The 27,777-nt window shown below is 36.2% G+C and overlaps 2 protein-coding genes across 3 annotated transcripts in view; both read left to right on the top strand.

Annotated features, from left to right (window-relative positions):
• The window catches only part of LOC148957936 (ephrin type-A receptor 6-like), a 40,619-nt gene that overhangs the window by 3,020 nt on the left and 9,822 nt on the right, over positions 1-27,777 (top strand). The window contains exons 2-7 of one of the 2 annotated variants that reach the window (XM_089114180.1): positions 182-4,936; positions 6,686-6,759; positions 9,668-10,280; positions 11,184-11,348; positions 11,774-11,908; positions 13,668-13,933. In XM_089114180.1, the coding sequence (XP_088970306.1) occupies positions 4,849-4,936; positions 6,686-6,759; positions 9,668-10,280; positions 11,184-11,348; positions 11,774-11,802 (969 nt within the window). In that variant the 5' untranslated portion in view covers positions 182-4,848 and the 3' untranslated portion in view covers positions 11,803-11,908; positions 13,668-13,933. Of the gene's footprint in view, positions 1-181; positions 4,937-6,685; positions 6,760-9,667; positions 10,281-11,183; positions 11,909-13,667; positions 13,934-27,777 lie in introns of those variants that run through there. The other variant, XM_089114181.1, reaches the window with a different exon arrangement.
• Positions 15,580-24,532, top strand: LOC148957937 (ephrin type-A receptor 4a-like). Its single transcript, XM_089114182.1, has 10 exons — positions 15,580-15,691; positions 18,690-18,795; positions 19,387-19,448; positions 20,221-20,319; positions 20,722-20,826; positions 21,792-21,941; positions 22,477-22,521; positions 23,721-23,872; positions 24,270-24,325; positions 24,486-24,532. The coding sequence occupies exons 2-9, from the start codon at positions 18,741-18,743 to the stop codon at positions 24,295-24,297; spliced, it is 696 nt and encodes a 231-aa protein (XP_088970308.1). The 5' UTR covers positions 15,580-15,691; positions 18,690-18,740; the 3' UTR covers positions 24,298-24,325; positions 24,486-24,532.

Raw genomic sequence — 27,777 nt, 5'->3', positions numbered from 1 at the left:
GATACTGATTTTTTCATAAAATTCAGTTTCTTTAAAGAAATTTTGAAGATGGCCAACGAAGCAACTTAGAAACGTGAAGAAGGAAATTCCTTGACTTTTTTGACTGTTGCTCTCGTTTCGATAGTTCTCAACCCTTTTTATAATTGAAAGGCCCTTATAGCTTTGCTCACTTTTTCATTAGGACTTATAATAAGAACAAGAAGATATGCAAGAAAATGTTCTCTCCAGAAACATCTTTACGATAAATTTGAACGAAAATGATAATGGTAAAAATTGATACTACTTTACTAAAATTGGTTGTTATGGAACAATGGATGGTGGGCGCATTAAGAGACCTCTGAAAACTTTCACCTTTAACAAAAATATACAGATGCTGATTTAAGAGGTTGAAAAATACAGTATTAAGCTAATAGGTAACTGATATACAACTAGTTTTGTCTGTCGTGAATCGTATTTGTGGTTCGTTATCGTTAATGAGGATGTCTTTCGATGTTTGCGTCAGTCCATTTTGTTTGTCATCGTGCCATTGTTATTTTAGTTGTTTTTAGTCATTTGCCATTAATTTGTGTCATTAGGGTTTTGTGTGCGTCACTCATGTTGTTAAAAGCGTATGTTCTTTCAGTGTAAGTCGAGTCGAGTCGAAGTTGTCGTTAAACAAAGTCGTTATGTTGTAATGGTTGGTTGCTGCTAATTTATACTTTCGCTATTGAAGAATCTTGGTTTTAAAAAAAAAACGTTATTTTACATAACCCACATTTGGAATTTTTCCTGATCTATTTACATCTTGCAAAAGAGTTTGTCATGTCTATTATCTGATTTTCATAACAGGTTTTAATCTCATGGCAGCAAATTTAAGAGAGGGGAGGGATGACCAACATTCGAAAAGCCAAAAGGAATGTAACTCATTTATGGGTTTGAAGTACATTTTACCGTCTCCACATGGGGGCGTTCTAAAATGTTGGAAGGGGGCTGTGCTGCACAGGCCACGCCCAAAACCACACACACGCTCACTCTCAATATAGTTGCGTTTGTGTTAGAGATTCTCCGTTGTAGGGGTGTTGCAATCAAAATAACAAGGAGGGCCTTGCACAAAACGTCGCGAGAAACAATAGCAAAAGTAGAAATTGGCTACTGTTCGCCATTAACAAGGGGGCTCAGCCCCCCGAGCCCCCATAACACTACACCCCTGATCAATTGTGTATATCATCTGAAAACATCTGAAACATCTGAAAACATCTTCTGTATTAAAAATGCCTTTACTGTTTTTAGCAGTCCTTCAAGTTCATCATCATTACTGACATAGAGTTTCAGGTCATCCATATAAAGCAGATAATTTATCTTCTTATTCCCGATCTTGTATCCATACCCAGTATCATTCAGGAGTTGGGACAGCGGTACAAGTGCCATATAGAACAGAAGAGAGGAGAGAGAGTCACCCTGGAAAATTCCACTTTTTATGTGCATACCATTAGCATTCAAAATTCTGTTTGAGTGGGAAAGAGTAAGGTTAGTTTCCCACAGCTTTATAAATGTTCTAAGAAAGTTAACTAGCACAGGGAAGACTTTGAAAGTTTCTAGACAATGTAAAATTCAGAAATGGGGAACACTGTCAAAAGCTTTTTTGTAATCTATCCAAGCAGTACTCAGGTGTTTGTGTTTGGTTTTGGCATTTTCTAGTATCATTTTATTAATTAGCAATTGATCTTTGCAGCCATACGATCCTTTCCGACAGCCTTTTTGTTCAATTGGAAATATTTTGTGATCTTCCAGATGTGCGTATGTTCTTTCAGTGAGTATAGAGGTTATAAGTTTGTAGGTTGTTGACAGGCAGGTTATTGGGCGGTAGTTTTTTGCGTTTGCAGTTTCATTATTTTTCGCGAGAAGATAAATAGTACCTTGGCAAAACCATTTAGGTGTTGTCGTTGGGTCTGTCATTAATTTATTGAAGTTTAATGCTAATTTTGAATGTGCTGAGTGTAGAGTGTGAAGCCAGAAGTTTGGGATTTGGTGATTTCTGGTGATTTCCACTTGTGGGACTTTCTAAGAGCTTTTTGTATTTCTTCCACTTTTATTTCTTCCCATTCCTGTTCGGGGATATTATTCGTGTTGCTTTCGAAGATGTTCAGCCATTCAGAGTTCTCATTATGCTATTTCTCTTTTCCCCAGATATTGTTACAGAATTCACATATTTGTCCTTCTGACGGTTTTTCATCTAGAGTGATATCTGATTTTCCGATCTCTCGGTAGAACTTTTTAGGGTCTGTTTTTTCAAAGATTTTGTTCTGTCTATAGAATTTATTCCGTTTAATGTACCTCCGTAGTCGCTGAGCCTTAACTTGTAGTTTTTGCTTTAGTTCTTCCTTAATAGCTGGCACTTGGTCTTTGCTTTTTATCTTATACTTTCGGAGAACTTTTCTAGCCTTGCCAGATTTTATTTCTTTATCCTTCTGAAGCTCTTCTAGAAGAGAAATTTCCTTTCTATGGTTCTCGATTTCTTTATCAATTTTTACTTGCTATTTCGGTTTACTAGGCTTACATACAATTCTTTTCTTTCTCTTAGGTTTGACACCACATCTTTTTTGGATTACTTTTCCTGTTGCATATATAAGTTCGTTTAGTTCTGTAAGGTTTGGGTCGGTTTCCTCACATAGTTGTTTTAGGGCATCGTTTCCGACCTCAATTATATTTCTATATTTGTTGGTATGTCGAATTTTCAATAAAGGCTCTCGCTCATTAATGATAGCATACTGGATAAGAGATAATTCTTCCAAAATATCCGTTCTCATCTTTACAACTTCCTCTTGGTTCAACTTTCATTTCTGTTCTTCATCATTCTCCAGACCGTGTTCAGGAGCATTCTCAACAGCGTTAGGCACAACAACATTCTCAGCACCGTCCTCGACTTCCTCAACGTCCTCTATTCGTTCTTCTGGCTCGTTTTTTGGGTATCATTTACAAGAGTTTCATTGATTTGTGCGCTTTCAACTTCAGTCAGTTTTTTGCTGCGCATAATAAATCTCCTCAGATTTGCTACAATCCTTGACAAAAGTCCTTGGAACACCCTGCGACCAATGGAAGATTTTGAAGAAATAAAGGTTTCCGGCTGTAAGATACCGAAATGTCCCCCCTCTTCCCAAAAACAATGTTGGCTGAAAAGCCTATTACTTACCCTAGGTGACATTGGACGACTTTCAAACTGTTGTTATTCAACATTGTTTCAAGGGGGAGAGGGGGATGCTACTGAAGTTTTGCAAAATTTCAGCTTGGTGTACCAAGACTTTTGGCAAGGATTGTAGTTTATTTGAATATAATCCTTCAATGTTGTCACTCTCAGTGTTGCGTGAGCACCATGTAACAAAAGTGTCCTCAGTGTTGTTTGTTTGAGGTTTTTCAAGTGCGTAGTAAAAAAAATACATTACTTCCTTGTATTCTTCTCTACTCCATCTTTTTCTTTTTTCTTTTTGTTGTCGTCTTTCATTTTTCTACTTGGGTTGAGATTATGTAATGTTTTATATATTTCTGTAAGAAGCAGTTGCAGATTTTTATCATGGATAGACGTCGAGTTGTCTTTTTCAAGAAGATTTTGAAAGCTTGATTCATAGTCATCATAGGCAAGACGCAAAGACTGTTCATGAATTCTATTTATTCTGTTGTTCATCTGTCGATCACAAAACATCCAAATTAAAGGGCAGTAGCTAAATTGTGATGAAATGAAGTCGTGCATGGTCTGTTTCACTTTTCTATCATCCATGTAGTTGGAGATTCGGGATACAGCATGTAGCTTTTGGCTGGCCTTTTTGCATATCGATTGTACGTGTCCTTTGAACGACAAATTATTATCAATACTTATTCCAAGAAGTTTTTGTTCTTTACTTGGTTTAATTATCGTTTTATCTATTTTCAGAGATGTGTCATTGCTGCCTTTACCAAAATTTATAAGATGGCATTTATCCCCATTCAGTTTCATATAATTATTTTTAAACCATTCTCTCAAAATAACTGCATCTTGTTCTAGTGTTTTAATAGCCTGCTTAATGTCTTGGTGGATGACATATAGCGTTGTGTCATCAGCATAATGTCATCATTTGCTTTAGGGGGCAGCCCTGATAAATAAGCGTAACAACAGCCATATTTTACAAAGCACAAATATCTTAATTATGCTGCCTAGGCTTTTTTTGGGGGCAAAGACTCCGGTATCTAGGTCCTTGATAACAGCGATATGAAACAGAACGCCAGACACAGAAAGACACCTTTTGCAGTGCAATGCGGAAATCAGTATGCTGCACTGCCTCACTACAGAGTTATCCCTCTAGCGTACTTTACACACATCATTGGTTTGCATTTACATAACAAAACTCGAGCCCTCAACCGAACCCAGGCTAGTTTGTCTAGTGTAACCAGGGCTAAAGTTTCACGCGGAAGTGGAATTGAGATGACTGCTCAATGGTGTCGAGTGACGATTGTGTATCAGAAATATAATAACATTTAATAGTAATAACTTCATAGACTTGTGTGTATTTGGCATTGAAGAAGACAACAAGTTTGCCATTTGTGGCTTCGTCGACCGTTATGCAGACTTAACTGTTATAATTCATCTGCTTTAGTCTATCACTGCGGCCGAAATTGAGAATTTGCTTTTACACGAATCATTGACTGATTGTTCTACGAGCAGGCCATATATTTTGGTGATGTTTTTTTGTTCAACTTCTTGGCTGGTAGGTCAACGAAAGAGACTAACCAACTCGAGATTTGCTAGTTTACAGTTGCAAGGTAGAAGATGTTGTGTAGTATCATTTGTTAGCTCGCCAATATTTGTGGCATCGTAGCAACTGCTGTTTCACGTCCATCATGAGTAAAAAATGGAACTGGCATTCCATTTTGGGCCTAGTCCTGTTAACTTTGAACTGTATTGTGGATCTTACCAAAGGAATAGAAGGTAAGCAGTTACCGTGTTGTTGCACAAAACAACATTGTCTTTATTGCAAATTTTTTAGTTATTCGGTGTATGGGACTAGGTAGTGTCTTTTTCTAAAAAACTCTCAGTTTGTTTGTATCTACAAGTTTCTTCATGACACCTGAAGAATATCTACAAATACCTTTAGCTCAAAAATGTGGCATAGATAAGGAGTCATCCATAAAGTACGTACGCACTCAGGGGGAGGGGGGAGTCGATCGAAATTCGCACGCTTGCATACAAGGGGGGGATGGGGTGTAATGGGTATTTAGTACGTAGGCTTAAGAAATTCCTAAACGCGAAATTTGAGCCTTGCAAGCTTGCTCATTCATTGTTCATATGGCAGAGATTTTAATGGGAAGTTTATTGCAAATCTACTCTGTTTGACGAACTTCCGATAAAAACTATGTGAAAGGCTTTGTCTTTTAGAAAGCTGAATACAATAAGTTCAATGTTAAAGAATCTGCTTCGATGTCCTTCACACGATTACATAAATTAGACAACTGCAATAACATATATTATAACAAGGAATGGTCAGTATGGACAGCTCCCTGAATTTCCCTGGAAACTCTCAATTATTTGTATTATACCTTGAAACCGGAGGGGGGGGGGCAAAAAAAGACGCATACGCAGTGTACGCAAAAGGGGGGATATGTGAAAAGCGTACATGTGCGTACAAAGGGAGAGGGAGGGTCAAGAAGTGGCTCTCAAACTGCGTACGTACTATATGGATGACCCCTAAGAATTTTAAATAGGCGAAGGTGAAGGATCCGGTTCGGATAATCCGATTAACCTCGTGTCATACACGACAAGAAGTTTTTGTCTGCATCAACGAATCACAGGTCACCTAGGGTCAGGGAACGCTCTCCTAGAAATATGACATGAAGCAAAACATGGTAGCTCTCCGGATTGTCCATGTCCGCCTTTTAAGTCAATAATATATATATATATATTTATATATATATGCCGATTATTCCTGAACCTTCTTTAAAAAATGTCATCTCGAAGTTTAAAAGCCTCTCTGGAAGGTTAGAATGTTTTACATAGATTTTCTCACGTGAAAATAGTAGCAGCAGACCTTCCTGAGAATAAATTAGCAAAATGGCGAAATGTGTGCGAAGTTGTGCGAAGTATGATATCTAACTTAGAATCTCAATAGGAAAATTGTATAGGAAAGTCGATCAAAAATATGCGATTTGCCTAGATAATGTCCGTCAGAAAATCGATGCGAACGATGCCATATAGATTTCACCAAAACAAAGGATTATCGGGAGACGGTATGGTTTTTGCACTACTCTGCAAGACCCCTGGAAAGTTGTCCTCATTTCCAGTGAAATTTCGTGTGGCAAGGACCAGCATTCGTCCTGCAATCGAAGGATTTGAAAATGAAATAAATCTCGAGGAAATCAATAATCTTGTTGATAACAATGATAATAGTGGAATAAATAGATTGTTAGCTAGATTTAAAGTAAAAAAAAAATTAAATTCCCATAACAAAAGATTTTAAAATAGCTCTATTGTTTTGAAAATATAGGGGGCCACGGTCACTGGTTTTATTCCATAACATTCAAGCATTCCATAAGTTAATTTGTTTAAGAAGATAAGATAGATAAAAATGGTACCATAATGTAATAATTCTTAATTTGAGATAGTGCATCAGTGACCTAATGTTGTATGTTTCTATCATCCTGGTTTATGCTTTTCTGTTTATAGACTGTCATTTCTTTTCAGTTCCTGTTCCATTGCCTGGATTTTATCTTTGGAGGCTAAAGAAAAATGACACTAATCCTTTAGCTCGAAATTATGTAAGTATAAACATGTCACCATGAAAAACTACACATAAATATTTCAGGGCAAGGGGACATGGTATGGTAATAATCGCTGTTATTTTAACAGGAAATAAGTAGAAACGACTAAGAAACAAGAAGAAAAAAGTAGGAAACAAGTAGGGAACGGGTAGGGAACGGGTAGGGAACGGGTAGGAACAATAAGAAACAAATAGAAACGACTATGAAATAAGCAGAAATTGGTGGGAAAAATTTCAACTGCGGCTGCGATTTTATTTTACTCCTGATCATTCAAACATTGTTCAAGAAGATTTTCATTCTGAACAGCTGTTTTTTTTTCGTATATTGGAGTTCGTTTCTGTTATCTGTTATTTTCACTAAGCGATAAAATAAAGAATACCACTGGGTTTTGGTATCCTGATCAGAGACAACAGCGATCGCCGAGGAGAACGATATGACAGAACACGTAGGCCAGGGCGACGAAGATGACCATGCTCATGTGAATGGATAACATTTCCTCAATTTTGAGATTTAGTCGTTTCTGCTAAGTCACAAATCGTTTCATGAGGTTTCTTTGTCGTTTCGTCTCGTTTGTATCAGTCTCTTGTTGTTTCACGTTGTTTCCTATTTAGTAAACGTGGGTAATAATAGAATTTGAATGAATAGAAATAATAGAATAATAGAATGAAAGTGTTTGGTCATCTCATTGGTTTTAAATCAAAGTAAAAAGGAAAGATTGTTTACTGTTTTACGAAAAACAAATCAGGAAAACCCCTGCTTCAGAAAGATCCTGGAAAAATATTGAAGGATTTATTTTTTCTGATAAAATTTTATCAGTTTTGAAGAAGAATACGACTATTTAATAAAACTTTAGTCTAAAAGTCTCTACCTTTGGTCTGGTTATCACCCTATATATGAAAGCTCTAAGTAAGGATCAACCTCAACCACCCTGTCTAATGGGAGAGTGCTGCAACACTCACAGTCTAAACTATCAGCCTAGAGTATCAGGCAAAATAAGCAAGGAACATAATCAAGTAAAGCGTCTTTTTGCAGCTAACATAAGAAACGGTAATGCCTCAGAAAATAATATAATGCCACAATGATTCATACTTTTAGATCTCCCATCTCATCAGGGACGGATTTAGCGGGGGATTGCAGAAGTGCTAGACTCCCGCCCCATAGATTAATCATTTTTTGGTAGTCAGTAGTAACAAAATAATGCCAAGATTTTCCCTTTTTTTCTTCTTATCTTCTTTACCTTAAAGTTGAAAACCGAGTTTTGAAAATGGGTGTTTCTATCATTTTCCAGTGAGTTGAAGGGTGTGTCACAAAAATCCAATTAGCGTTTAACACCCTCTCCTATCCTTGTTGCAAAAATCCGTCCCTGCATCTTATCCTTGCACAAATACTTGAAAAACCATCAACAATTTCAAAGGTAGAGATTTTCAACTGTGTAAGTAGAAAGATAGAAATCATACTTTGTTTAGTTGAAAATTCGAAACAATAGCTTTATGGTCAAATACACCAGGCATCATAATTAATATTTTCTGGTCCCAAATTGAATGAACAAATTCAATGCTTGTTGGTTTTAACACAATGTTTCATTTTTATCACAAAATCTGTAATCCAATCTTTTATGAACTGCTATGCAGTTTGTTACAGGCTCTTTTTGAGGTAGTGCTTCAAAATTCTGCTTTATTTTTTCTCAAAAAAGTAAAACAATCATATGGACAAGAAAATGATAATTTAAGTCAAACTCTTTTAATAAAAGAAATCCATTTTCTACCATGAACTATCAATCAAAGACCGAGTTTCAACTCTTTGTTTGGGGGTGGGGTGGGGGGGGGCAGTTATGATAAATCAGTGCAAAAACTGCCGTTTTTTACAAAACAAAAGTATTCTACTTATGCCACTTAAGATTTTTGTTGAGAGGGGAGCAAGGCCTCCGGCCCACCCCGGCCCCCAGCCCCCCGGTATCTCGGTCCTTGCAAGCCTTTTTACATTGTATATGCTTAATTTTATGGAATTTTGTTACCTACCTTGATGCCTATTTCGGCAACCTAATAAACATGCTCGTAAAGTCTTTTGCGAAGAAATTTTCACTGCCCTCGTGGAAGAGCTTCCGAGGGCTATTGTCCATTTAACAATACTTGTTAAAGAAAAAGTCCTTCAAGGCCTAAGGGGTGTATTAAGAATCATCTGCCCACGATTGTCTAGTATTTGCTCTTCTAATTGCGTGGTTATCGCAAAATTTAGAATGGTGAAACAAGAATGCTTCGTTTTCATAAGCAACTTGATATTTCACTCAGGAATACTTTAATTTATTTAGAAACTAACTTTTCTGTAAATGCTCTTCCTCTCCTTGCAGACCAGACACATTTTTGCAAGGATGCTCAATAGCCTGTACCAATAATTTCCCAAGGGCTGTAGGGAGGGCGAGATCGACCACCCATATAAAGACCAAAATATCCGATTCTTGATTACTTTATTTTCCTTCATAAAATGCATAGCATGTACCTATGAAACTTGTTCCTTTATAGCTGCTTTATACTCGCTATGTTTTTAAAAATTGTCAGTTTGACTGAGAGTTGAATTTAAGTTCTGGAAGTTTTTGTCTGACATGTTGCTCTTGTATTATTGGCTTTTTGGGTTGATAAATCAAGGGATTAAGAAATGATGTGATTAAGAACCACTTTACATGAAGAGCTATCATTAGAATATCATTTTTCTGGTTTTTCTGTCCTCCATACCTCTGCATCAGTTACCTTGACCATCTTCTTTCAGATGTCTTGTTGCTTGAAAATTTTTAATGTAATCTTGCGCTATTATTGCACCAATTGTTTGTGAGTAAGTGCATTTTTTTGCTAAGTGATAAATTGAAACAAGGCACCAGATCATCTGATATTGACTTTTTCATTCCTTTCAGTGGCAGCGAATACCGGATGGCACAGGGTTCTTTGCTTGTGGAGTAGGTTTAGATGGCATAGATGGTAACGTTATAACACCTTTTGTCACCACAAATCCGGCCAGACAGATAGCCCTCAGAGTAACTTATACTTTCAGTTGCTGCTCAGCCAAATTGTCCATTGGTGTCTATGTCCTTTTGGGCTCAGGTGAAATATTTCGGCCCAGTGCTCAAAGCTTCAAGTACATTTCTGCTTTAAAGAATACCTCATCAATGAATCCTTCATCTAGAGCACAGTTTACATCAGCTATTACCATTGGAATGGAAGGAAAGACTGGACTTTTTATTGCTTTCAGAGATCAAGGAATTTGTGGAAGTCTTGATTCATTCCAGCTCAGTTACATTGAATGTCCAAGCTCAGCAGGGGAATTAATGGCATTTCCACTTAGAACTGCAGCTCCAAATAGTACAGTTTCAGTCCGAAAGGTGCTTGGAACATGCTTTCCCAATGCTGTTGTCCAAATTTCACAAGCAGCTATTTACATGTTTTGTTATACAAATGGTTCCACCAAGGTGAATGGTGGCTGTCATTGCAAAGCTGGATATGAAAATCATTTCTTTACCAGTTGCCATGGTGAGTATAAAAAATTTGCGTAGACAAGGACCGTGGAGCATATTATAGATTGAGGAGGCTAAAACGTTTTGGGAGGGGCTAAACATGCTAAAAGCCAAGAGCAGAGCGATTTTGGTATGGTTTAAGTAAATTTTGGAAAATATTGGGAGGGGGCATAGCCCCAGTAGCCCCTCCTCTTCCGCGGTCCCTGACATACATATTTAGACGTTTAATAAAATGATAAAACTATGATAAAAAGTTGTTTTATCTTCTGTTGGTTGATACTTTGATTGGTTGGACTTTCTAAATAATTTGTAGACCAGCGATTTCTAGTTCCTAAGACTGCGATATTATTTAAGGAATAAAATATCCAGAATATTGTATTTTCAGTTAATTAATTTTGTCAATTGTTCATCTACTGTATGTGTTATAAAAATTTGAATTAACTTTTTACCTTTTTTAATGCAAGTTAACTCATTGAGATATTTGTCAATGTAAGGAGCTTATAAGGAGCTAGCTTTTAAAATAACTTCTTAGGATCTTAAAGAGAACGTGCAGTTATGAAAATTGCAGCTTCAATATCTATGAATAAGTGTATAATGTTTCATATTAATACATTATAACACAAACTTGATCGTAGTTCTCTGTCCTTTACAACAGCGTTTAAAGAGTCGAAAGATGGTAACCCAATATTCAGGTCACCTCCTCTTTATGAATAAGTAGCCCATTTTAATAAACTCCTTTTTTTACAAAATTTAGATTCTTGAATGCAGCTTCTACGTCTAATTCAAATAAAATAAAATTTGGCTTTTATTTTAGATGGCTAGGGCTTATATCTATCAGTTTTCTTGAAACTTTTACCCATTGCGTTCAAAGGAGTCTTATGATGATAACTTTTTGTTCTACTTTGCTATGTTTTTACAGAATGTCCCGCAAAGAGTTTCAAAAGTGCTGCTGGCAACTTTTATTGCACCAGATGTGGTGCAAATGTTGAGGACGGACTGAAGCCCAGGACAACACCTTGTAAATGCAACAATGGATATTACAGGCCACTTCGATCTAAAAGTGCTCCAACTGTCGACTGTGAAGGTGAGCTTAGTTAAAAAAGATTATCAATTTCTTGTAAAACGAATTGAATAGACTTGCCTTGCCTATAAATGTGAAACAGTGAAACAAGTGGCTACAAGGTCATTTAAGCCACTTGTTTCACTCACGATTCATATCAAACCTTCTCAATGACATCATACCATTGTAAATATTCAATTTATTTCTTAATTTAGCAGTGGATGCACAAAGGGGCGAAATATCAGTTATATATCAATGGCACTAAAAAGCTCACTCTTTGATTTTATAAACAAATTTTGCGCCCTAATAGAATCTTTTTCCCAATATACATGAATTATGCAAAACTTTTCATTTTCGACTCTGGTCCTTTTTAGATTATTGCTTTCTAATGCTTTCTAATTATTTCTCTTCTATTCTTTTGCCATCTGAATTTGCAACGCGCTATCCAGCCAGGTGCCATATTGACCAAGGGTGGTGATGATCTGCGATATTTTGTCACTGTTAATGGTGAAAAGGGAATGTTTACCACCAAAATGAAATACACTGTTAAACAAGATCTAGAAACGAAGAAGTACACTGTGTCTGTAAGTATGAAGCTTTGATTCCCAAACTTTATATCAATGTCCAGAAAATGTTTAAACCTCTCGACCGAAAACGTGTTGGAGGTTTTATGAAAGGAAACAATTTCAGTTGACACATCTATATATATTATTTTTCATATAAAGATTTGATAGATTTTGCTTGTAGACAATTGTGAACACAGGCTCAGTCTAGCACTTTACTTTCAATAGGAAATCCCAAATAATTGTCACTTTGAGAGATTTGTTGTTTCTTTACTTATGCTCCTTTACAGCAATTTGATAAAAAAGCCTGAAAATTAGTAAAAGTCTTGAAATTGAAAAGAATCTTCAAGTCAAAAATTAGTCTTACATTCTTAGCCTATTACAAATGTGCCTATAAATAAAGCAGATTGCCACCTTAGGTCAGATTCTGATATTTTGCCTATCTACTATGTTCTTCGTTCCGCTCCGTACTGTTATACAAACTTACATTTATCAAAATCAGATACCGTATCAATATTATCATGAACCACGAATGCATGAAAAACTGAACAGATGACAATTGCTGAAAGGGATATGAAATAATTAGTAAACAAGGAAGGTAATGAAGTGATCCGGTTTTTATCTGTGAGTGGTTTGGGGTATCAGGCAGTCCAATTGCAATTTTCGATTTCATCAAGAAAAACATCTTCACTAAGGAAGGCTTTACATTTTCTTGAACTCTTCTCTTCTCTCTACATTAACTAAGCATGCTATTGGTTCAATTTTCGACATTCATCAGCTTTTAATTTACCATTCTTGTAACATTTGATCATTTCAATGTGAAAATGCTTTCACTCCAATTACTGGAGAAACACAGGCGATTCTAACAAATCATTAGAGTTTTCATCTGTCCAAATACTTTCGAGGTGAACATCTCAGGCAAAGAAGACATGGGGGGTGGCAAATTTTCAGGCAATCAGGGAAAAGTTCTCGTATTTTGATAGTATTTCTGGCTCCCATAGGGCAATTCAATCTCAATAAAGCAATTATATTCGGGCAATGTCTATACTAAGTCCCCCTAAACCGTTAACATCCGCCACGTCTATGATGTACCGTGTAATTTTGCTCCAATACGGCAGACATGCATACTCTGCATGTTACTATTTTCTTCCAACTTGCATTAAACACCATGCTCGACAATCATCGTAAAGGATCGAGATTTTGCGAGCAATAGAATTTTTAAAGATTTTTCGCGACCGCGAAATTGTAACCGATTTTAATCAGTGTACTATCTTACAAGAGCATTGCTTTTTGAATAACTTTTTCAGTCGTGCATAGGTGGAAGTAGGTAGGAATCGCCTGCGCAGTAGTGAGAAACGACCAAGCGTAGCAACATTGAAGTCATTTCATAATGCTCTGAACAAAAATGGTCGAGTAATTGTGAGTGATCAGAGAATATAATTCGAGATATAAATGGAGAAAATTAGAGAATAATAGATAAATAAAGAGGAAATAGAAATAAAGAGACAAGACAGAGAGAAGAAGCATTCAACTTGACACCGGCTTTTGAAACGAAATTGGTGGCGTTTAAGCAATGATTTTCTGTCATTTGGGCATGGTTTTTAAATACTAGAGCTAAAAATCGATTGTGAAGTGTCTGCAGGAATTAAGAGCATAGGCTTTTGTGCCTGCAAGCGTCACTCGCACCCTCTCGCAGGGTTACGAGGTCTGCTTAGAATATATTCTTTTTGCAGATGCCCACGTATTGAACTTTTAAATGATATTTTTATTTTCAAATTAGGTAAAGTCACACACGAGCGCTGGATTTTCCAAAGAAGAAGTTATCGTATTTGAAATTAAAGGAAAAGGAAAGTATTAGCCAGTGGAAATCAAAATTGTCATCATTAACGAGTTATATTTCATGTTTCTTCGCAGGTTCTTTAGTTTTTCATATCATATTAAAGTGGTGATGATAGGCCAAGCTAAGTGTTCGCCAAGCAGAATGTTGAATAAAAGGCCCCTATAAGTCACCTTGAGTGATGTATGAATTATATATTGAATTCTATTTACAGGTATTTCACTGACTTCGGTCATTGCTGTCGTAGTCATATTGTTTGTCTTACTCTTGATTGCTATCGCTCTCATCGTATACTTCTACAGAAGGTACGTCTCTTCTGCTACATCATTTTTCATGTTTTCAAGATATTTTTCTCTGCAGGTTTGATTAAAATGACTTAGTTCATGTTACGAATACCTTCATACGATTTCCGTAAATGCCCCCTCTTTTTAGCAATTTTCCTTCCATTTTTTCAAACATTTTTTATACAGAAGTTATCACATTTGCGTTGTTTGTGTCCTTTTGCCATTTTTCCACCGAGTGACTCCTTTTAATTTCAAACTACTCCTCTAGACTATACGTATAGATTTGCTCTTTATTTTAATTACTCACAGCCACGTCAATGGCAAGGGGTGCTTGGTTGTCACACCAGGGAAATCAGAGAAGTCATAAAAACTAAGTCATCATTCCATTAATCCATAATTAAATAACTCATAATAATATTACATAATTAAATATCTTTCCGTCAGGGAGTAATATTACATAACACTTATTCCAAGATAGGAAGTAGCAGAACTGTCTGACCTTTAGGTTCTGCCAGTAAAGCTAAGTATAATTTTAACAAAGTTACAATTGGCCTGTTTTTCAGTCGGAAATCTAGCACCTTTCACTTCCTCCCCCCCCCCCTCCTTCAACTAAAATATCCGTCAATTCAGATCCCTGGTTATAGCTGTCACTTTTATGTCCAATAATATTTTGTATCTTTGTCAATAAAATGTGTTAATTTCCTGTTTATCAAGGGGACATCCAAAGCATCTCCAAACTGTTCGACTTGAAAACGGGGAAGGTTCGTACACATTCGCTGTTAAATATTTCTTAAAAATTTTCAATGTACCCAGCTATTCTTTCCCTAAATAGTGAATTCGTTGATCGTAAGTAGAAGTTTTGATAAATGTTTGTATATCATTTTCTTTCCCTAACAGTTAGTGTTTCCCATAATATTTCAGGCTTTTGTTTCTATTAATCGTTTCATTTTGACTTTTGATGTCAACCAATTACGATTTCAATTATTGTAGATTCAGGCAGGCAAACTCGACCTGGAAGTTTTAAGTATTACCTAACCTGTCATCAATTTGTTTTACCGGCCATCAATTTTCTCTAGAACTAGCACCGATAGGTTGAGTCATCATCATCATCATGATCATTATCATTAGCAACCCTTTTCGATGTTAGCTAGACAGTAGTTATGCAAATAATTTACGCTAACATAAAGCATCTAAGAGATTGCATCATGGACAGAACTGACTCATGTTAGTACATGCTGTGAAGCAGCATTTTTTGCCAGAAAACCAACTTCCGTTAATAATTTCAAATTCATTTATATTTATGGACGATTTGGTTCAATTTTAAAGTGAATTCGAGATCTTTGGACCTAAGTAACTTAGCGACTTAATAGCGTGACTGATAGTTTTCACATTTGGAATTCAAACTATTTGTTCATACATAGGTTTTTGCATGTGCTTTTCGAGAGAAAAATATCTTTCAGAAATGTTGTGTTCAAATTATGCAAAGTTTTAAATACCTTAAGAGTTAAAAGCTTGGTTGACCTGATCCTAAGTTTCTCTTACCTTCTTCAGTGATTCTACCAAGTGGGAAAGGCGTTCAGAATTTCGTTAATCTGACCTATCAAGATTTGGAGGACGCAGTGCAACAGTTTGCTAACGAATTGGACCGCGGCTGGATCAAGCTAGAGCGTTTGATTGGTGGAGGTGAGTTGGTTTAAAGTTTGGTTAAGAGCATAGTTCTTCCGATAGTTTGAAAGTCTTGAAACGTTTTATCATGGTGGTAGATTCTTACAACTGCTATTTGCATTCGCGAATCGAGCTACTTTTTTGTTTGTTTACGTCACAAGGGCTAAATGTTTAAATTTATTTTTTTTAACAATTACATCAAAACTGTTCAGGTGACAGACAAGTGCGCAGGTGCAAACATTATTCTGCACTTCTATCATTATCTACCCAAATTACTGCTGTTATCTTCCTCGGCTCTGTCTTCTTTGATTCATCACTAAGAATTTTCTACTTTAATTTTTACACATTACACCGTCTTCTGTTGAAGATATCAGTGCTGCTCAACTTTCAGGAAATGAAGCTTCACCCTGTAGACACTTCATAGTTGCGTTTTGGCTAAATCTTCTATTTTTTCAAAATTAAACAATTGTCTTAGAAATGCTCGAATGAATTTATTGTATTGTTTATAAGATGTAACGTTTTAGGCCTGAAATTAGATTTAAGGCCCACAACGGTAACATCCAATTTTTGACCTTGGCAACCATCATCTTGGCTTGTAGACTAATGAGAATCGAAAAGGAATTTGTTGAATTCTATGAATATTCTGCAATTAAAAATTATTCTTAGGTGAATTTGGTGATGTGTACATAGGAACTATGGAAAAACCTATCGAAAAAGCACAAATTGTCGCCGTCAAGACACTCAAGGTATAAGTTTGTGATCCTTTGTAGACAAACAGGATAGATGTTCTTCGTAAGACCTGGGATTCTAATGAAGCCGCGAAATCAAATCAGTTCTAGTGTAGGTTCTGAATACACTTACACTCCTCTTTCCAAAGTATTTGAATGGTTAGGTAAAATTGATGGCCTAACTCTAACTTGCGACATGTAAGTGACAAAGTATTATTGATTCACTAAAGTGAGAGGAAAATAAAGAAATAGCGTTAGGAAAAAAAAGAAATAAACTAGCAAACACATCACAGACAGACAGGTCTTTCATATTATGATGTTGCAAAGGATGTAGGCTGCACAAAGTATGCTTCTTGAAAAGGTTGAGAAATTGCAGGTCAACAAAATTTCTGAAATGGGCAAAAAAAGGTTGCAGGTGCAGGTTTTGTTATTCGGGGTTGTTCTGTAAACACCGCATATTATGTTGCTATCTTCCAAGAAAATCTTTCCAAAGCGCCAGAAATATTTATGGATCATTTTCTCAGTGAAAACAGCCAACTTTTCATATTTCTGTGAGTTTTCTTCATGTGATGATTGCATCGAGAACTGTGGCAAGGAAATCACAAACAACAGTGAAATCGGAAACGTTATGAATGATCACTCTTGTACAATAGGTACCGATTTTGCTAGAAATATTGAAGAGAGTGTGAAACCATTATTATCAGGAAAATTTCAGATAAAAAGCCTGACTCCAAAATTTAGATTTAAATCCTTACTGGCCGTGACATAAGGGAAGTCATTACCAAAACAGCCAGTTCAAAGAGCGTTGGAACTGACACTGTTTCAAGTTGTCTAGGAACTGGCCTTGCCATTCTTGGGGAATTTCTCCTTTGATACAAGCATTTTTCCTGATTTATGAAAAATTGCTAGGGCTGCACCCATTTACAAAGATGGTGATGAGAGCAAAAAATCAAAATACCGTCCAATATCGGTTCCGCAATCATTTCCAGGCTCTTCGAAAGTCTGTAACCAGTTGTACAAACATTCGAAATTGAATGACCTGCTTGCAAATCCACAATCTGGTTTTCGTGCCTTGCACTCTACCGTAATCTGTCTATTAAAAACACTGATGACCGGTACAGCGGTTTGGACATAGGCAGCTCATTGGCTTGGTACTGATCGACTTTAGAAAGGCATTTGACACTGTAGATCATAGTATTCTTTGCAAAAAATTAGAGTACCAAGGTCTCCAAGAAAAAGTTTATCATGGTCTAACTCTTACCTTTCAATTCGCAAACATTACTTTAGTATAAATAGGGTTTTATCTGAACTAATGGACATTAATATTGGAGTACCCCAGGGGTCATGTTTAGGGCCATTGCTATTTCTTCTCTATATTTACCACTAGCTGGCGAAAACTTCAAAGTAGCAGTGTACACTGAGGATACTAGTCTCTCCTATCGATCTGATAACATCAACCAGCTAAATGAGACAATAAATAAGGACCTTACTAGAGTCTCGGAATGGTTGAAGGATTGTCACTAAATGTTGCTAAATATAGATAGTGTCCAAACTGCCAAATGTCTTGGAATACAATTAGACAACAACCTTAACTGGAAAGGTCACATCAGATCTCTGTCAACAAAATCAGTCGAGCAATTGGCTTTCTTTAAAATGCCAAAGATTATTTAACACAGAAAATTCCCAAGACACTTTATACTTTATACTGGTATTGTGGTGCCCTATATAGATACTGTTGCTTAGTTTGGGGAAACTGTGCTGCAACCGAAAAGAACCATTTGCAAAACTTCAAAACCGAGCAAGAAGATTAATTACAAATAGCCGTTTTGATTCTGATACTAGACCACTTTTAAATACTCTTGGACTTAAACCACTTCAGGGTTAGATCAATACTGAAATTAACACTATCGTTTACAAGGCATTTAATTGGCTAGCGCCAGAATATTTATTGGACATATTTATTAAGCTTATCTTTTAGAAGCGTACAGGCATGGAATGCTCTTCCAGTAGACAGGCATCTTCCTTTCATGTCTTCAGAACCTTGAAGTTAGATAAAACCTATTTAACTTTATATCTATGTATATATTGTAAATTTATTTTGTATATATGTTATATATTTTATATAATGTATATATATTATATTATATGTTATATTATGAATTAGCTTTGGTTTTTATTTGCAAAATTGTAACTTAAATGGAAGGCCCCTTGTGAAACAAGAATTTGCTACTTTCTTAAATTATTTGAAAATGAAATGGAAAAACAATTATTTTCTCCCTTTTTTGTAGTCAAATGCAAATAAAAAAGCAAGAGATGACTTTATAGGAGAGGCAGCATATATGGGACAATTTGATGACCCAAATGTCATACATCTCGAGGGTGTGGTCGTTAAAGGTATACACACATTTTTCATAAGAATACCTAATTTTTTGCCAACCCTCAATATTCTTAAAAATTTTCGATTTTGTGCCCAAGATTATTCTTAAATTATTCTTGCCTAACACAAATTGTAAATTCGCCTTAATACCAAAGAAAAATATTAAATCTTTCTTATGTGTTGCTTCAATGTGAATATCAAAGTGACAGTTGTTTTGCTTTGGGAAAAAAGACAGATTAAGGTGAAATTTCAGTCTTGATGAAAGTTGAGCTTGACATTATTCTTAAATTATTCTTAAGCTTTAACAATTTTGAGCCTCAATGTTCTTATAGACTTTATTCTTATAAAAAAGTGTGTATAATTTATTGCGTTGAAGAAATATCTTTTGCAGATCTTCTGATAGATTTGTAGATTTCTTTGTTTGTGAGCATGCAACTCAATGCCTAGCCAGTCTACCCATGTGCAATCTACCTTGTAACAACTTGGCTTGCATATAAGTACTTCTCGATATTTGTGATTCGAAGCACTTCCTGTCTCGTTCCGGGAAGCACAAATTACGTGGTCTTCAAGTTTGTCTGCCAATGCTTATAAAATATTCACTTTTTTAGACCTTCCCATATTGATTGTCATGGAATTCATGAGCAATGGATCGCTTCAATCCTTTCTACAGGTATGCTAACTAAATTTCAATTTACTCCCTCAAACCATTGCAAAAACTTGTTCAATTAGTATTGAGTATATAGTTAACCTAATCTTTATATTGAAATAGCAATTATTGATTGACAACTATCCCCCAACGTCTATCATCGCTTCCTTTTCATTTATTTCATATTTTTCAAAGAATACGTGCATAAAGGAATTTTGCGTTATTTTTGTATACAGGGAGCCTAATGCAACAACCTTCAAACTGAATGGCCATTTTCTTGCAATTTTCAAAAATTATCTCGGAAAAGTTTAGAATTTATTGAAATTTATAGGCTACTCATAGTAAATTCATCTCCTTTAGAAATCAATTCCAATAAAGCAAAAATAACACTTTAAACTAGCTGCTTTCATAGCTAAAGCCAATTGAATGTCCCATCTTGGATCAGTTTATAAGCAGTTGAAAGTTTAGAATCCTTTGTTATGTACTGTTGTTTTGATATAGCTGTTAGAACCCAGTTCCCTTGTCATAACTAATGAAGGGGCTGGGTACTCCTTATATTGTTTTAGTAGGAAAACGTGTGATACAGTAGTAGGCGTGGTCGCACAAAACAAAGTGAAAGCCGTCCGCCACTGCTTTTGAGTTATCTGCAGAAGCGTTGTATGCCGGGTCGAAATTTTGGTCAATTTTAACTTGTATAAAAAATATTCTACTGATGTTTCATTGCTATTTGTCCTTCTTTGGCTTATTGAGTCTCTCAATCTGAAGAAGTGTAACAGAACCTTTTATATCTCCACAGAAAAACGATGATAAATTTACTCCACTCCAGTTACTAGGAATGGCCCGGGGTGTGGCATCTGGAATGACGTATCTGTCTGAAAAGAGCTACATCCATAGGGTAGGTGTTGGTTTTATCGTCAATCAAAGCTTTAGTAACCGTATACCTTGTATTGCCTATACAAAATTGAGATTCAGCAAATATTTCTTTCGAATATTGTTATTAGATTAATGTAGAAGGGGATCCGGACTAGGTTCGTTTTCCATTGGTTCTGTTTCCAAAGAATGCCAGTTTTCTATTGAGAAAAGATTAGATTTGACGGCTGGCAAATATATTATGATAATAGCAATTGCAATGGGATAAAATACACTCAATTTTATATGCAGTCATCGGGAAAAATAATACTTTTTCAAATATGCGCACACTGTTTTTAAAATTTGACAGTTAGCGCATAATAGCAGTCCTTAAGTATTGTCACGTTTACAAACTATACTCCTAATTTAACTTATGTTATCATTTCAGGATTTGGCAGCCAGAAATGTTTTAGTAAATGATGACATGGTTTGCAAGGTTGCTGATTTTGGAATGAGCAGAGAATTGAGCAAGGATGATACATATGACACAACGGTATTAAAACCCTTCAAAATCAAGTAGGTTTTTATCCCCCTAACCAGTGGCAAACAAATATTTTTGAATTATACTAAATTCATATCAGATCACCTTATCATATTTGCAGTTCCTTTTTTAGATGTCATACTGGAGCAGAATAATCATCTTTAGGTCTATGTAAAGGGTAATCTCGTGCAAGCACTGGGATTTATTACCCATCTTGCTGCCCAGAATCAAAACATTTGCTGAGCGTATATTTGTTAAAGAGAATATTCCTCCTTCATCGATCATTACTTTGTTTGCGTGGCAGATACACAGTAGTATTGAAATTCTTCTGAAACTGGAACTAGAATTTCTTAACTGTAAGCAATTGGCTTTTGCTTGTCGGACTACAGCCAAGGAACTACAATCCCGGACAAAAATGATTGAGACTTTGCAAGGAATGCTTATATTTTCACTGTTTTTTCAAAAATAGCTTTGCCCCTCCTCCAATTTAATGTTGAGTGCATGATTGTGAGGCAAAAATGATAGAACTACAAATCCAACATTGCTTCGGGGGAAAAGGGGGATTCGAATTAACAGGGACAAGGTAAAGTGACAATTACGAAAGTTGCTTTTTGTCTCAACATTTTTGTCCGGAATTGTAGGCCTATGGCTATGCATGGCTGTTGTTGTCAGGTTCCAGTAATCATGTGACTAACCTTTGCAACATAATCTACTCTGCTACCATTCATTCCAAACCTTTTTTGTCTAAATACAATTTCGCTATAGATCTAAGCCTCAGGGCCCACGCCACAGGGGGAGGCAGGGGGCCATGCCCCCCATTTTTATTTGATAACTATAGATACCAAATCCTCCTAGTGGGTATTAAATAGGTATCAAATCCATCTTTTTAGCTCCCAATTTTAGAATCGGTGGCGCAGGCCCTGAAGCTAGTAAACGAGATCATTCTTGATATATTTCTACTTAATTATTTTTTACAGGGTGGTAAGATCCCTGTCAAATGGACAGCACCGGAAGCAGTCCAACTTAAGAAATTCACTATTGCTTCGGATGTTTGGAGTTATGGTATCCTGCTTTGGGAGGTAATGTGTTACGGAGAAAGGCCATATTGGAACTGGGGCAATAATGAGGTATATTCGATAGGAAATTTACTTTATACATTTCCATCGTTAGGGAAATGCTTGAAACGATAATAATAAAAATCGGGCATTGCGATGACTTTTTTAGTCACTATTCTAAACCTGAATAATGGAAGTTGGGTCCATTCGTTATTTCCTTACTTGATCACCAAGATCTTAAATTTTTAAACTCTTTAAATCCATTTTCTATAAAGGTAAGGGGAATATTGTTTTTTTCAACAATTTTCAATGATTTTGGCAATCATGTTATGTTTTTCTTTAAAGATGAATCAAGCAGAAGAGATTTTTAAACTTTTGTGAATGCAAATAAGGAAAAAACAAGTACGAAAGATTTAGCAATTAAACAGACGTAAATCAAACAGTTGGAGAAAACTCAAAGTTAAGCAGTATACTTTAATAAACAACGCCTAAAAACAAAATATATGTGTACAATAAAGGAAGGAAGAATATTTAATTTCTTTATGCGACTGTTGGCGGATTCTTTTCAGAACTGAAATCTCGATTTAAGCCTTAGTTCTTTTTTTAGGTGCTTGAACGTCTGGCTTCTGGCTTCAGACTCCCTCCGCCAATGGTATGTTTTACGTTTAAAAGTCTCTAGATTTCATAGATCTTTACTACAGCTTTTCATAGCCTTTCTTTGATCTATTACCCAAGATATGACAAATATGCCATGCTCTGTTCTTTTCATATCAAGGCTACACCTAGCTTAAACATTGTCTGTTCTTTGTTTTTTTCGTTGCTTATGTTTGTGAGCTTTATCTGCTTTAAACTCTAGAGTCTATATCGGGGTACTACAATGCCGACGTAAAAGCAGTTGATTTATTCTGATCCATAGAGTTCCTTGCAACAGCATTTTTGATCTAAAGATTTTCCGACAAAAGCAAATTCTGCGGGCCTACTGATGGCCTACTATTCTACAGACATTTTTCTTCTTCTATCGCAGAAGGGTTAAAAAACAGTAACAAAGCTGTTGGCAATGATTGATGTAACTTGTTTTATTGGCATATATATTTTAATTGGAAAAATAAATTAACTTGCTGATAATGCATCCATACCCTAGATTGCTGAAAATACATGCATCAGTTCCAATAATTTTGTTTTTTCTTCATATGTTCTCGTCATGTGCAATGAACTTTCATTTGTTATCCAAATCATTGTTTTTAATAGTTCTCCCATTCTGGTAATGGTATATTTGCGAATGCAACGCTACCTTTGAATATCTTCCGTTTGCCTATTTACTGTCCTGTGTACCCTAACATTACCCAATGCTTGATTCACCAGATTGAATGACGTTCTCTGATAATCAAAAACAATATCTACTTTTTAAAAATTAGGAACCTTACTAAGGGCCTATTTAGCCTAAGCTGTCAATAAGTACTCCATGAAACAAGAGCCTGTTTTGCCTAACTCTGAAAAAGTAGGTTTTTACTTTATCATATGGTATCTTGCTTCACGACGCCCCTTTTTTCTTCCCGCTGTTTGTACCCTTTGAAACGCTTTACTCTCGTCTTGGTTTCCATTCTCTCAAACTATCTTCTTTCAAAACATACTTGTTCTCCCCTTCTTTCTCTTCTGAGAACCTTCCTTCTTACGTAACTTTACATTGGCCTCAGACCTCCTTTCTCTCCTCATGGCTTTGCTATTGGCCCCAGACCTATTGACAAAAAAATTCTGTTACTGTTTTTGAATTCATCAACGCAACTATTTTTCGGTTTTTCACCTAAATGAATACTTAAAAAACAGCTGTTTATGATTGAAAATCTCTTGCAGAGCTGCCCTAAAGTTGTACATGATCTCATGTTATCTTGCTGGCACAAAGATCGCGTGAAAAGACCCAAATTTAAGGACATTCGTGGCACGATTGATAAGTGGATCCAGAGTCCGGAGTTGCTGACACACGAAGAATTGTTTGTGACAAAGCGGTATGTTACAAGTCATCTCCTTTCAATATTCAACAAAGCTATTAAACTTGAATATGAAGTTAATCATTTTGGTTATGCGATACATACTAGATTGGACGCTACAGTACCTTTTGTCGTTGGTGAAGGGGAGGGAGGGATGCCACTGACAAACATACGGGAAAATTGGTATAGATGTTAATATTGTTATGTTAATATATTAATATATGTTAATATTGGAGTGCACGATGTGTTAGTTTTGTTGAAAAATGACTAGTATGTTTATTTAAAATAAGAGCTTGGAATTTATTCAAAAGATCTCAAGTGATGTTAGGATCCTAAATTAGGGCATTTTAGCTTGCTTCAAGGAAAGAAGTTTTTTCTAAAAATTTATAATTTTTTACTTTTTATGCATATCCAGGGCCACAGTTTTCTTAAAAAAGGACTGAAAAATGATGTTTTGACTGACAATACAAGGTACAAATTTATCAAATTCTGTTGCAAACATAAGTTACGGCATTTTTTGGTTGCCTAAAAAAATAATTTTTGTTGATTGTGACCAGTTGTTTATTGTAACGTCTTTTAAAGGTTTTTTGTGATAGAATTTTTATAATATCATCCTAACCTTTACTTTCAGATCTGATTTCTAATGTCATGGAAGTATCTTGAAGTGACAACAAAAAGGTATTTAATGAAACTTAATGTTTTTTTACAACAATAAAATTATTCTATATAAGTTGATGATTTCTAATTTTTTGCATATCCGGGATCATGGTTTTTGTTCAAAAATGACATCTATTTTTGTTTCAGAATATCTGCTCGAGATTCATCAAAAACTTGTGAAATTATGTTGGAAACGTAAATCAAGGCATTTTAGGTTGCTTGAACAAAGTTTTTTCCCGAAAATTGTCAATGTTTGATTTTTTTTGCATATCCATTTAATAGAAAAGACTAGGATGTTTATCTTGATATATGAGCTTGACTTTCATCAAAAACACTAAAACGATGATGTGAAATTAAAATGATGTTTGAAACGACAATCAAGGCATTTTAGGTTGTTTCGTGAAAAAAATTGCTTTTTTCAGAAAAATAACTTTTTTTAAGCTCTTTTCTATAAAAAGGTCAAAGTTTTCTTGAAAATGACTTGTCTTATCTTAAAAATTTATCTTATAAATAACTTATCTCAGAATATTAGCTTCAAATTCATCCAAAATTTGTCAAATGGTGTTTGGAACCTAAATTAAGACGTTTTAGGCTGTTTTGAGGAAAATGGAATTTTCCCAAAATTTACAATTTTTTATTTTTTAATTTTGAAAGTGATTATCGAAGTTTGTTAAAAGGACCAGGGTTTCGAGGTCATTGGAACCGATGGTTCTTATATTTTCCCCTCCATTGGTACCCTCTATTTGTCCCCTCCATTGGTCCCCTCCATTTTCCCCCTCCATTGGTCCCCTCCATTTTCCTCCTCCATTTGTCCCCTCTATTTGTCCTCTCCATTTGTCCCCTCCATTTGTCCCCCCCATCTTCCCCTCCATTTGTCCCCTCCATTTGTCTTCTCCATTTGTCCCCTCCATTTGTCCCCTCCATTTTCCCCCTCCATTTGTCCCCTCCATTTGTCCCCTCTATTTGTCTCCTCCATTTGTCTCCTCCATTTGTCCCCTCCATTTGTCCCCTCCATTTGTCCCCTTCATTTGTCCCCTCTATTTGCTCCTCCATTTGTCCCCTCTTTTTGTCCCCCCCATTTTTCCCCTCCATTTGTCCCCTCCATTTGTCTCCTTCATTTGTCCCCTCCATTTGTCCCCTCAATTTGCCCCCTCAATTTGTCTTCTCCGTTTGTTCCCTCCATTTGTCCCCTCCATTTGTCCCCTCCGTCTGTTCCCTCCATTTGTCCTCTCCGTTTGTACCCTCCATTTTCCCCCTCCATTTGTCCCCTCCATTCGTCCCCTCTATTTGTCCCCTCCATTTGTCCCATCCATTTGTCCCCTCTATTTGTCCCCTTCATTTGTCCCCTCCATTTGTCCCCTCCATTTGTCCCCTCCATTTGTCCCCTCCATTTGTCCCCTCCATTTGTCCCCTCCATTTGTCTCCTCAATTTGTCCCCTCAATTTGTCCCCTCCCTTTGTCTTCTCCGTTTGTTCCCTCCATTTGTCCCCTCCATTTGTCCCCTCCGTCTGTTCCCTCCATTTGTCCTCTCCGTTTGTACCCTCCATTTTCCCCCTCCATTTGTCCCCTCCATTCGTCCCCTCTATTTGTCCCCTCCATTTGTCCCATCCATTTGTCCCCTCTATTTGTCCCCTTCATTTGTCCCCTCCATTTGTCCCCTCCATTTGTCCCCTCCATTTGTCCCCTCCATTTTTTCTGGGTTTTCTCGGTTTTTATGTCTTGGGATTGAAAGCCAAGCACATTTATCATTTAGCTGATTGATTTTATGTAGATGATCGAGTTTCTTTGCGTCAGCTAGCCTTGCATAATCGATTTTGTATTGAATGTGCATCGTGTGTCTCTTTGCATGTTTTGGCCCTCTTAATTGGTTCTGTTCATGCTGTTGGGCGTTCTTGAGTCCTTCTCTAGTAAATAACATTACTAGAGTTCCAATCCAGTCTTTCTTTTAAGTCGTAGTTTTTGTCAGTGTTAATAAAGATGAATGTAGTAGTACCGTCTGTGGTATGCTGGATGGAACGAACTAGTTACTGCTGTGGTTGTTATTATTGCATTGTAACACAAAAACATTGCTAAAACATTCCAAATTCAACTTTAAAATTGCTTTCCTGCTTTATCGGCAACGAATGAAGTGGAGGATATTTCATCATTCACGACCTTATGGTCAGGTTTGACTTTAGTTTTGCCTCTTTTTAAGGTTCTGTGATGAAATTTTCCCAGGATGGATTGTTTAACCTTGTACAAGTTATTGTAAAATCAATCTGGTTTCTCTGATCACCACCAGGAGAAAGCCAGATCCAGGAGTTTTTGTGACTTCATGAAGAGGGCATTAGTAAACAGGTAATTTTTCTTTTGCAGAAATTGGCCAAAGTGTGTCCATAGAAATCACAAAGTGACAACTTTCCAACAGAGAATTCATTCCGTATTGATACACAATGAACCCTTGCGTCCTAGAAAATGTGCGGCTCTCGAATTTCGGTGGCTCTGGTACCCAGGATACTTTTTGCTTGTATACTCAGGCTATTCCTTCTAAGCAATGATGATTTTATTTCTCTTTCGAAAAGGTTGCAGTTGTTAACTTTGGTGGCTTGTAGACAGTTCTGCCCTGGTCGTGTCGCTTGCTTCTCAGTATATCTCAGTATATATCTTATTCTACTTTCACTAAGATCTATTTATGGTTTAAAGAGAGCTGGAAATTTCAATTCTCTCTGAGTTTCCTCTCAATTCAAAATTCCTTTCTCTAGTTCCTTTAAATGCATTTGTGTTTTGTTTCCTTTCGGCTGCCGTTAATCATGCATGTTTTGCCATTGCGAATTCCAAGACTTCCTGGACTGTATATTGCACCATCGCAGACGTGATTTTGATTTATTACAACCATTTGGATATGCAAATCTTCCAAACAACGATCTAATGCAGATTTTTTGTATGGTGATAAAAACTTTTTTGACGAATTCAATAGGAATTTACTTCTCCTCACTCTCCAATTCATTCATAAATCTGACCGATTTGATTAAACCATATTCATTGTAGACCAACAAACGCAGCCATTTGATCCTATTTGAAGTAAAGTCCCGTTTGGCCCTATTCTGTTTTGTTTTGACTTTTTATTTTCGCAAACTGTTTGAGACAGTCAATTGTAGTTTTATGTAATGGCCCTGCAGTAGTCACAGCCTTCTGCTTCCTATAGTGGCGTTCCCTGTATTGTAGTAAAGTAATTTTTGGTAGTAGCGTAGTTTGTAGTATGTATTGTAACTTTTTAGTGGAACCTT

Source organism: Rhopilema esculentum, chromosome 19, assembly GCF_057945365.1.
Source record: "Rhopilema esculentum isolate cy_ngs chromosome 19, ASM5794536v1, whole genome shotgun sequence".
NCBI lineage: Eukaryota > Metazoa > Cnidaria > Scyphozoa > Rhizostomeae > Rhizostomatidae > Rhopilema > Rhopilema esculentum.
This window is presented reverse-complemented; position numbering and strand designations above follow the sequence as displayed.